The 11,639-nt window shown below is 40.6% G+C and overlaps 1 protein-coding gene across 1 annotated transcript; it reads right to left on the minus strand.

Moving 5' to 3' along the window:
- Positions 1–2,715: 2,715 nt before the first annotated feature.
- Positions 2,716–3,481, minus strand: LOC100598065 (mitochondrial glycine transporter-like). Its single transcript, XM_030823212.1, has 2 exons — positions 2,864–3,481; positions 2,716–2,718 (listed from the first exon to the last, which is right to left on the minus strand). Exons 1-2 carry the CDS (start codon positions 3,479–3,481, stop codon positions 2,716–2,718), a joined length of 621 nt encoding a protein of 206 aa, XP_030679072.1.
- Positions 3,482–11,639: the final 8,158 nt, after the last annotated feature.

Below are 11,639 nucleotides of genomic sequence, written 5' to 3' on the forward strand. Positions count from 1 at the left end.
TATAATACATTTTGATATTTCACATTGTATTTCTTTACTTTCCATATTTTGTAATGAGATATAGATGGCAGGAAAGAGGTAAATAGAAGAAATATCCCATCTGATAAATTACTTTCAGTCATCATTTTCTCTCGACTATTAAATGAAGTCAATAAATTGTGAAACAGGGCATGAGAGTTAAAGCATCACAGCTGCAGATATAAGAATCCAAGTACCAGGCATGTGGGATATTAAAGGGACAAACAACACTTTAATTCATCAAGAAGTTCTTCAATAATGTTAGCATAATAATTTTCTTGAATATTTACCAAATATAAATTGCTCAATTCACATTTAACCTGATTGTAAAACAAGAAATTATAGTCAGCTGGAAGGCTGACTAGCTGAACATGAACCAATGGATGACAGAAAGAAACTCTCCAATAAAGCAATTAAAATGACAGAGAGATGAGAAAATAATTGTGACTTTCTGGAAAGGAGTGCATTTTCTTTCCTCGGTGAATGTTAGGTAGACAATCGCTATTGTAAAATCCAAGTCCTTCCAGAAGACAGCATTAAAGAAATGGCTGTCCATGTAGTCCAGAAGAGCAGCCAGGTCCTGTGGTAGAACTCTATGGGCAATTGCTCCACAGAATTTCACTAGTGTGGTTGAGAAGAGGAATAAAGCTTATGGCTGTAGAAAGAAGTGAGTGGGTTTTTCTGCACAAAGATAACCTGAGAATCATCAGTATTGAATGGTAATCTGCACCGTGTTTGGGATCTCTTTCCCCAATTTTCAGATATTTGCCTAAGTGCTCAGAGGAAGGAATATGTCACTTATTAATAGTAAAAGGACACACAGCACTTATATAAATAGAGATAACATAAGTGCAAAACTGAATAAAGCAAAAATTTCCCCTTCAAGAAGTTCACAGTCTAAAATTGGGGCTGTTAACCTGGAGCCCATAAATAAAATTCAAAGAAATCCATGAAAATGAGTAGAAAAAAATATATGACTTTATTTCACTAACTGCAAACTAAAATTTGGAATATTCTTTAATTATGAATGTAGGCATTAAACTAATGACAGTTGTATAAGCAGTAATTGTGACCTTGTCACTGGTTGAAATTACAGATATTGTAATATTTCTAACACTCATTGCAGATATTGTAAGCTACAGAGCTTGTGGATAGCCAAGATCTGTTTATGCTCATCACTACTGAAGTTACATTAATAATTAGACCCACCAGTTAATGTTATTTAATGCTTTAATAAGGAAGCACATACATTACTATAGCATATATTTGGGATTTTTTATTATTTTGATAACCATATTTCAGTAGAATTGGTTTCCTTGGTAATCCCATGCACTTTGCTTTATACATTTTAAAATATTATTCTGAGAAGAGGTTCATAGGCTTCACCCTGTGGCCAAGGGGGTTTACGTAACAGAAGATTAAGAAACTCCATTCTCCAGAAAACCAAATGCTGCATGTTCTCATTTATAAATAGGAGCTAAATGATGAGAACACACAGACACACAGAGTGGAACAACACACACTGGGGCCTATCAGAGAGTAGAGGTTGGGACAAGGGAGAGGATCAGGAAAAATAACTAAAGGGTACTAGGCTTAATACTTGGGTGACGAAATAATCTATACAACAAACCCCCATGACACAAGTTTACCTATATAATGAACCTTCGCATGTACCCCTGAACTTAAAAGTTTAAAAAATATATTGTATATATGCATAGACATGCCCTTAAAATATTTTTTTAGAGAACCTCCATTCTCTTCTCTGAGAATCAGACAAGTGCCCAGCTCTTGCACCAGCCTGACGGAAGTGTGGTGACTGTCTTTTGATTGAAGTCTTGTGTTCTAGATTTCTAGTTGCTTCTCTGAGCTACTCTAGAACCTTTTTTTTTTTTTTTTTAAAGTAAAGCACTTTAATTGCAGGGAAAAAAAATGCCAGAATTTAGAGGTAAAACAGTACAGGGGCCAACACCAAAAAATTTTATTTGGACATTCAGAGGCTAGAAAGCCACTGTCCCGTTCTCCAGAGCCTCTGAGAAGTTGACTAAGAACCAATTAAAGAAGGACATCTGTTCCTCCTCATCCTACCATCACCTCAGTCAGTCTGTGACCTGGTGACAGTGACTCCTTTCCTCACATCCAGTCTTCCCTGGCTGGAGCTCCTCAGGCCCGGCAGGCAGCTTACAGCTTCTCTGGCTTTTTGATTCCTTGCCCAAGAACGTACCCAAGGAGACCCTGTGGTGTAGGTGTGGGCCTGAAGCACAGCCACATGGCAGAGCTCTCCTGGGAAAATGCCTTTCCAAGTAGCCCCTCAGGGTATGCAAAACTCTCCCCTAACACCCCAGTGTGTTCTATGTATTGGTGACTCCTCTTTTGGAGATTCTGAAGGCTCAAATCAGGTCCATATATTTTCTCCTTAAAGGGATTACTGAAGGCAAAGGCACACAATTTCTGCCAGGTTTTCCAGGTAGGACTTCATCTTACTGCAGAATAGTAAGCAGCAGCAGCCCTTGGCAGAAACCAAGCAGGGCAATAGATTTCACCCTTTCCCAGTCCTCTCTTGGTCAGGACTTCAGGCCCATCTTGGTCATCACCTCTTCTTACACCGTCCACGCCATTGCTGCCATTAGAGTTCTGCGGAGGGCTCAGGGGATGCCACCTTGGAAGAAGCCACATAGTCCATAGTTTTGAAAATAAGTGTCACTGCTTGGCCAATCCATTGAAACTTCAGTGGGTAAAGCTGCATATGAGTTTTGATAACATCTGCAGGTTGAGTTACCAGTGAGGCCAGAATACCGGCAAATATCTCACAGCGGAAATTTGTAATAGGAATAAAGGTTGCATCCACCTGGTCATGGGGCACTATGTTTTTGGTCTGGTGGTAAAACATCAGGTAGATTCCTGAAAAGGGTGCATCTCGAAGGAGAGTTGCTGTCAGACCACTGAAGAGGCCCCGGTGCCCCTCACTGCGATAGATGCTCCTCAGGGCAGCGTAGATACTCTCATAGCCATATTTCCCACTGTCATAGCGCATCTTGATTACAGTGATGGGTGACATACAGACCCCTGCAACATTGCGAGAGCCCACCCCCAGCATGATTGACTCCAGGGCGGTTGGGGGATGGCCTTGCAAGAAATACTGCTTCAAAGAGTAGAGAGTGCCAAAGTAGATTCCAACGCCAGGGACACATCTCACAGTGGAAGGGGACATCCCTTTCCAAAGGCCCAAAAGACCCTCTGTGCGAACCACCTTCAAGAGTACAGCCAACATCCCAACACGTCTAGACCCATGATCTGAGGGCTGGAGGGTTTGCAGGCGTGTTTTAAGGAGATCCAGAGGTTGGAAAAGGAGGGTAGAGCATGTGCCACTGATGCAGCCACACAGGAAAGCCTTGATCACCAGATGTAACTGGTGGTGCCTCATGTTTTCTTCATACCATAAGCATTTCCACCATGTCTCCGACATCTTGGGGTTGCAGCAGCAACGGACGTGAGCTCTGAATCATTGGAGATGAGGCCCGCGAGTGCTCTGGGCCCAGGGTGCCGTCGACAGGTGCTTGGGCCCAGCCCTGGAGGCCTTGAAGAAGGCGAGGGGATGGCGCTAGCCAGGCGACACACTTTAAGCTGCGGGCTCTCTGACATCTGCACCTGTAAGCACGCAGCCCCCCAGGTTCAGATCCTGCTAGTCCAGAGGCTGCGGATGCAGAACAATCCCGCCGTGGGAATTACATGCTGCTCTTCACCCATGCCGCAGACTCCACGGCTCTGCTCTCCTGCCCATCCTGCCCCGCCGCAGGCTTCAGCACCGGAGGAGATGAGGTTCTGTGTCTAGAACCTTTCAATAAGTCCTTTTCCTGCTTATGTAATCTAAAGCTTATACCTATTAATTGCAACCAAGACTCTCAGCTAGAATGATATTTAATCAGTACTTGTATATTATGATTTTAATAAATATATTTTATTAAGAAGCACAAATAGCTAACACATACTAAATTTCATAAATATTAGCAGTTTAGTAAGTCTCCCTACTGAATCTATTCTACCCTAATAGATGCTGCCACCTACTTTATAGCAACTACCAAATGACAGGCCTAGTACCTAACAAAAGTTGAAAGGGGGACTTGCCGTGCCTTGAAAATTCAGCCCACTGTAATCCCAGCACTTTGGGAGGCTGAGGCAGGCAGATCGCTTGAGTCCAGGAGTTCACAGACCAGCCTGGGCAACATGATGAAACTCTGTCTCTACAAAAAATACAAAAATTAGCCGGGCTTGGTGGTGCATACATGTAGTTCCAACTACTCAGGAGGCTGAGGTGGGAGGATCGCTTGAGCCTGGGAGGCAGAGGTTGCAGTGAGCTGTGATCACTCTAGCCTGGGCAACAGAGCAAGACTCCATCTCAAAAAAAGAAAGAAAGAAAGAAAGAAAGAAAGAAAGAAAGAAAGAAAGAAAATAGAAAAGAAAAGAAAATTCAGTCCCATGAAGTAATAGCAATTTTTATACACTTGTGAAATATAAATTGTCTTGAATATCTCTCTAATTATTTAATACATGTTGCTTCACTACTGGGCTGTTCTTATTCTCTCCAATCGCCCAAATGACTTACCAAGGCAATAGGTAATGATGATGGCTCAGTGATATAGAATTTGACAATAATTCTATTTGCACTTTCTTGGACTCAGAGAGATTTAATTGTTGAGGAAATAAAGACAGTCTCTTTGATTGGAGGACAGTGGCACTCCTATGATTTGGATACCCAAGAGCAAAGTTAAATGGAGATTCTAGGGCAGACATGCAAATGGGCTTGATCTCACTTATCTACTGTGATCTGACAGCAGTGGCTGTCAGGAGCATGGTGACGGGAAGTATCTTGAGGCTGCATCCTGGCTAAGCAAGAAAAACATAAGACAATTAACAACGCTTGCAAGGGTGCAGAAGTGGTGACAAGAGCCCATATTGGCTCTACATGTTATCATGAAAAAATTAACCAAATAGGACTACGAAGGAGAGTTAGATTACAAGAAACCCCTTATTCTGTATATTGGCTGACTATTTACAGCCTCAATTTTGATTCTCAATAGACCTGCTGAGATTTCTTAGGGCCTGGATGAATAGTCCAATATCACGAGCCATTAACAGACATGAAAATTAAAGATGTAATACTAGCAAGTGATCCTCTTGGAAATTTCCCCATCAGGTTCCAGCTGACCAAATGTAAACTTATTTAAGTATGTTTGTAGATCTTGAGCTCTTTAGCCACCAACATCACTTTAAATGATGAGTAAAAATAGATAAGTACTTCAAACATTGGCAAACACTCAAAGATTCAAAACCAAATGTTTCTTCCTAATTTACCTTGTTTAAAAAGATGACACAAACTACTCCTAAAAACTAGTGACTGCATACATTGGTAAACATTCTGGTACTGGTGGCCTCTGGTGTTTCTTCCTTCTAGTCATATTGTCCTTTTGAGCAAGGGTCACTCTTACTCCTCAGAGGAAAGTCAACATGACTCACTTTCAGAAACTGAAAGTACACCATGTCCACATAAGCAGTGCTGCTTACTGTATAACCGCAAAACCACATCAGAATAAGTCAGCTGCTCAGGAAGGAGAAGAAGGAGTGAGCTGAACGAACTCACCCCCATTCCAGATGGAGAGACTTTAAGAGTAGCCACAGGCTTCTTTGTTAAGCAGAGACTTAGATCAGAGGAGAAATGTCAGTGGCGGGCAGTGCAAGCAGGGTCCCTGGCTTCTGGTTACTGAATACATTGAAACAAGAGCCCACTCAAGGCCCCACTGTAAAGCTCTGAGGTTTTGGCTTCATCATCTCTTCCCTTTCCTTTGGTACTTTCTTTCCCTAGTTTTCATCTCTCTCTGAACATCAGGTGCTGTCTTGCCAAACCTTGTGTTAAGTGATTTTGGACAGGGTTTAAGGAAGTGGAACTTTTCTCTGAGTTGGATATTGTTAGGATCCCATGACTGGGTATCTTAATAATTCTTATCTAGAAGGTGTGAAGAATAAAACAAGACTGACTAAAGCATTCCTTGGTAAAGCAGCAGCAATCACTTACATCAATAAGGATAGGGGCACACTGGTCATTTTTGTGTTCACTTTTAGACAACGCTCTTGGTTTCATCTGTGCTCAGACAGGATTATAGAGTGGATTTTTTTTCTTTCTCTATTGTGATCACAGAGTGCCTTTTCTGATGTTGGCATTCTATGAAATTGTTTCTATTCAACAGGAGAACACAGGCCTAACCATGAGTGCAGCACTAGCTTTAGCAACACCAAGGTCTAGCCTGTTCTCCATTCTTTCCTTGAGACAATTCACTCTTCCAAGTGACATAAACTAATCAGAAGAATTAATATCAGTTAACAAGAGTTAAGGGGATGGAGGGGTGTCCTGTACCTGCATTATAACAGTGACCTTTTAGAGAAAAGGCTGACCCCAGATAAACCATAATAGTGAAACTGGGTGGAAGAAAATAGATTCAGGAATTCTCCAATTAAACCATATAGGCAACCAGCTCCTCTGCCACCATATTAGCTGATTCTACATTTCATACCCACAGTTGAACTTCCAGGTAATCAACTAAATGAGGTCCATTCATGTTACCCTACTGTTCAGGCTTTTGGGATGGTTTGCCATCCACACTTCTTGAAGTCTCTCCTTTCATACAGAATCTCTTCTCATCTGGCAGGTTGGTCTCTTCTTGTTTTTCTAGTTTCCAAATGAATTCATATTGGAGCTTAACTTGCCAACCCTAATGAGTTGCTTTCAGAATGATCGCGACTATTCTGAACAAGCCACCCTTTCTTGCTTGACTTCCCACTACTTTGGAGAGTGATTGTGAAGCCTTGTGACTTCTCTTCACAGTACTCTTCTGCCACCTGGTGAAAGTTTGTAACACAACAAGACACTAGAGTTGCCATTCACTTTCAACTTCTACATACCCTGACACCAACACTAAGAAAACAGACACACCCACAGATGTCGGTCCATAAACACCTTGTAGGCATCTGATGCTCCCAGAAGAGGTCTGGCCACTAGGATTTCTGGGATGAGCCCTCACTCATCTCTCCTTCTTCCGCCTCTCTGAAGTCCTAGTACTATGAGAAGGAAATAGCTGATTGAGAAGGATCCAGTTCTTTGCTAAGAGTTCACATTGAGACTGGAAAGGAAATGAGAATAAAAAGTATCTGGACTTCTGAAGGAGCCACAGTCAGCTCTGTGGGATAAGTGAAGCTGGAGTTTCTGAGGACATCTTGCTGGTTCTCACCATCTTGTCTATAGCTGGTCTTAACAAATAAATCCGATGTCAACATTTATATCAAAGGAACAAGAAATAAATACCTATCTGTTTACCTCCTGTTTATATTAGGCCAGACATTTTACTAAATCTTCAGAATAGCTCTATGAGATAATATATATAATTGTATAAATCTATGGGGTACAATGTGATGTTTTCATCTATGGATACATTGTATCAAGCTAATTAAAATATCAATCGCTTCACTAACTTATTTTTTTGTAATGAGAACATTAAAAATCTATTATTTTAGTAATTTTGAAATATATAATAATGTATTATTAGCCATGGTCATCATGCAGTGCAATAGAACACTAAAATATATTCCTCTAATCTAACTGAATCTTTATACCCTTTGATCAACATCTTCCCTTTCCCCACACCTCCCGGAGATATGTTAACACTCCCACTTCACAGAAAGAAAACTAAGCATGGAGAGGCCAAGCAATGTGTCCAAAGTGACGTCCCTGGTTAGGGGAAGAGTTGAGGCTGAACCTCAGAGAGAAACGCCCTTGCAACTGCTGTACTTTTCTGACTCTTGCTATGCCACCTGGAGTACTGATCACTGGAGGAGAGAAAGAGGGAAGGAAACTTCCTACCTCCTTCCTGAGTCGACATTCTGTGCCTCTTGGTATTGCATTTGTCAGGCACTCTAGTGCCCTTGGACCAGATTCCCGGCTTCCATGGCCTCAAGGAACATGGAATACTAATCATCCTTTTTCTTTGTCCTGGATCGTTGTAATAAGGAATCAGCAAGAGAAACTCAAAATCTAAATTCTCCTTCAGATCTAACTATTAAAAAATAAGAAGCAATCAATGAAGTATGTATGTAGACATGTAATAGGAAAATAATATTTTAAATGTAACCTAAATGTTTGAAGGAACTTTTAAATAGATGTAAAAAGAAAATTAACTTTTAAAATCAAAATAATTTCTGAATATTTTCTGCACATGAATGAACCTTTAGGGTCATGAAAAAGCTCAAACTGATGTATTTGAGATGTAAGAAGGACACCAGAAATGGAGTGCTTGCAACCCAGCCACCTGCCCTGACTGGCCAGCCTGGTGGCTCCTTCCTAGAGGAGAAATCAGGTAGGGCTCACTGGCACAGAGAAAGGCTGGTAAGTGTCACTCTCTTAGGGAATCTCTGAACATAAGGAATGGGGAACAAGGAGGGGGTGGAAAAACGGAGGAACTCCTTCAAAGGACACTTTGGTCTGGATCTCATCCATGGCAGAGACCATGAAAGGAACTCACAGATGACTCTCTAGAATAGAGATCGTGAAGTGATGATGGTTTAAGAGCCAACTCCAATCCCATAGACGTGTTTTGATTGACTCACTCAGTGCTCTGTAAACTGTGAATTAGTGCCAGCATTTACAAATCAGGAAATTTCATATCAATTTGTATTTTTGACTTGTCATGAGAAATGGAAGATCTGGTAATGCTGGGCCTGCATCCCCACATGAGAACAAGCTGAGTCCATGCAAGCCCTTCAGAGGATCAAGTAACTACTGCAGGCATGCAGTAGTCACCCCACCAGCAAAGAACAGTGTACTGCAGCTAAAATCTGCCCACCCACCTAGTTCTCAGCCTGCAGACAGAGCCATGACCACATGAATGTAGAGGCCATGGCCCCTCACCCCATTTAAGGATGTCCATAATTTGGTTAATCTTTCTGTACTTGTCAACTTGTGAATTGTTAAAGGCCAGAAATTGACTCTTATTTTTCTTTGGACCCCATCCTCCTCCCCACTTTCACCCGTCTCAGTTCCTAATAAAGTGCCTTGCCCATAGTAGACTGTCAATAAGTGTTGAATACATTTTTTTTAAAAATCACTGAGTGGGCATTGTCTTCTACTGCCATCTAGCGACATAAAGTAGAATCATGCCTGAAGACTGACACACCTGTAGGAACCACATGTTCCTTGCCCATCCATCTCTTCATTTTCTTTCTTCCTTCCTTTATTTTTTCATATTCTTATTTTTTCATTCCTTTGTCTATTCATTCATCCTTTCACTCAGTACATAAGTTTTGCTCATCACCTAGGTGACAGACACTGTGAGCTATGAAGAATCAATACAAACGTGCATAGATATAGAGAACTCCTATTGCTAGCCAAGATGGAACAAGTCCACTACAGCCACTGTCTCTCACGGATTACAACTGAAAATAGTGGACAAAACACAAACTGCAACTACCTGAGAGCTCTAAAAAAATTAAGAATGCAAGCAAATTAGGGCGGAGAAGCTAAGCTTGAAGAAAAATCCATTCACAGGTGAATTTCCTTGGTATTTTTCTTCTTTTGTTTTCCCACTTTGACTCAAGAGTTGTTCCATCATGGAACCAAGCAGCAAAAGCTCTAAAAATATTTCTGATCAGACAGCCCGGAAAAGAGGTCCCCATAAAAAGATGACTGGGAAAAATGGGAAGCGTAGAAAATTCCCATCAGTTTTTCTATTTTTTCCCAGTTCTACACCAAGGGCAGCCCAGCCATAAACCTACAATATGGTGGCAACAATGGCTCCAGTACCTAACACCTTGAGGGAAAACCCAAATTTCGGGCCAGAGGAACTAGAAAGGAACCAAAAGGAAATCCTGTAGTACAAAAAGGATAGATGAATCACTTTTATTTTTTATCTTCCTCTCTCTTTTCTCTACCACTTTGCTCTAAAGGCAGCCCCAATCATGGAGAATTATGGATATTATGGTCACTATAGCTTCAAGTTAAATCTTGTCTTTCTAATGACCACATAACTAGGAAAACAAGCCCTTGGAAGTCAGAGAGTTTGGGGGAAGGAGATACTTGAGAGGAAAGAGCTAGAGAAGGAAATCTTCTAATTCTGTAGCTAAAGACATACTGGAGTTATCTCTGAGTAGCACATGCACAGGCAGACCCAAAGCAGCACAGCAAAGGCCTTGAAAATGTAACTAACATTAGAACCACCATCCAGAAAGGTGAGCTAAAACTTGCAGTCTGAACCTAAGAAAATTGAGTATCTACAAAAGCAAAATAACAACAACCAAAAAATAATCTTCCCCAAAGGACTTTATTAGGACCTAGAGTCTCCCCATATAATACTCAAATTGCCAATAAAATCCAAAATAGCTTGACAAACATAGCACCAAAAACATCTAACTGCTCGTAAGGGAAAACAAAATCAACAGGTGTCAATCCTGAGATGACCCAGATATGGGAATCAGACAAAGAATTCAGAGCAGCTACTATAATTGTGCTTCTAGAAGGAACCATTTTTGAAATGGATATAAAAATGGAAGTGCTCAGCAGAGAAGCAGGAGCTACAAATACAGAATCAAATGGTGATTTTAGAACTAAAAAATATAATATCTGAAATATAAAATTTACTGGATGGACTCAAGGGAGATAATAGAGGAGTCAGCAAGCAAGTATAGATCAATAAAAATTATTCAATCTGAAGAATTTAGAGGGAAAATATTTTTAAAAACAGAGCTCCAGAGACCTAGAGGAAAATACTCAAAAGTCTAATATTCATATCATTGAAATCCCAAAAAAAGATGAGAGAGAGATTGGCACAGAAAAAAAATTTGAAGAAATAATGGCTTAAAATATCTAAATTATGAAATGAAAAACATAACATGTAGGAAGCAGGAAACGTAGTTTTTCTATGTAATGGAATTTAAGGGGTTATCAGCTTAAAACATACTGTTATACCTATAAGATGTTATATATACACATCATGGTGACCACAAAACAAAAACCTATAGTAGATATATAACAGATAAAGAAAAAAATCAAAGCATACCACTACAACAAATCATCAAATCACAAAAGAAGACTCAAAATAAGCAAAAAAAAAAAAAAAAAAAAAAAAAGAAAGAAAAATCTAACAAAACGGCAATAGGAAGTTCTTACCTATTGATAATTACCTTGAAAGTAAATAGATTAAATTCTCTAAGCAAAATAAATAGAGTGGTTGAATGGGGTGGTTTTGTTTGTTTGTTTGTTTGTTTTTGAAATGGAGTCTCGCTCTGTCACCCAGGCGGGAGGGCAGTGGCACAGTCTCAGCTCACTGCAACCTCTCCCTCCCAGGTTCAAGTGATTCTCCTGCCTCAGCCTTCCAAGTAGCTGAGACTACAGGTGCACACTACCACGCCTGGCTAATATTTTGTATTTTTAGTAGAGACACATTTTTCCGTGTTGGCCAGGCTGGTCTCAAACTCCTGACCTCAAGTGATCCGCCTGCCTCAGCTTCCCAAAGTGCTGAGATTACAGGGACAAGCCACCACACCTAGCCCTGAATGGATTTTTTTAAAACCTAACTATATGCTGT

Source organism: Nomascus leucogenys, chromosome 12 (assembly GCF_006542625.1).
Source record: "Nomascus leucogenys isolate Asia chromosome 12, Asia_NLE_v1, whole genome shotgun sequence".
Classification (NCBI taxonomy): Eukaryota; Metazoa; Chordata; class Mammalia; order Primates; family Hylobatidae; genus Nomascus; species Nomascus leucogenys.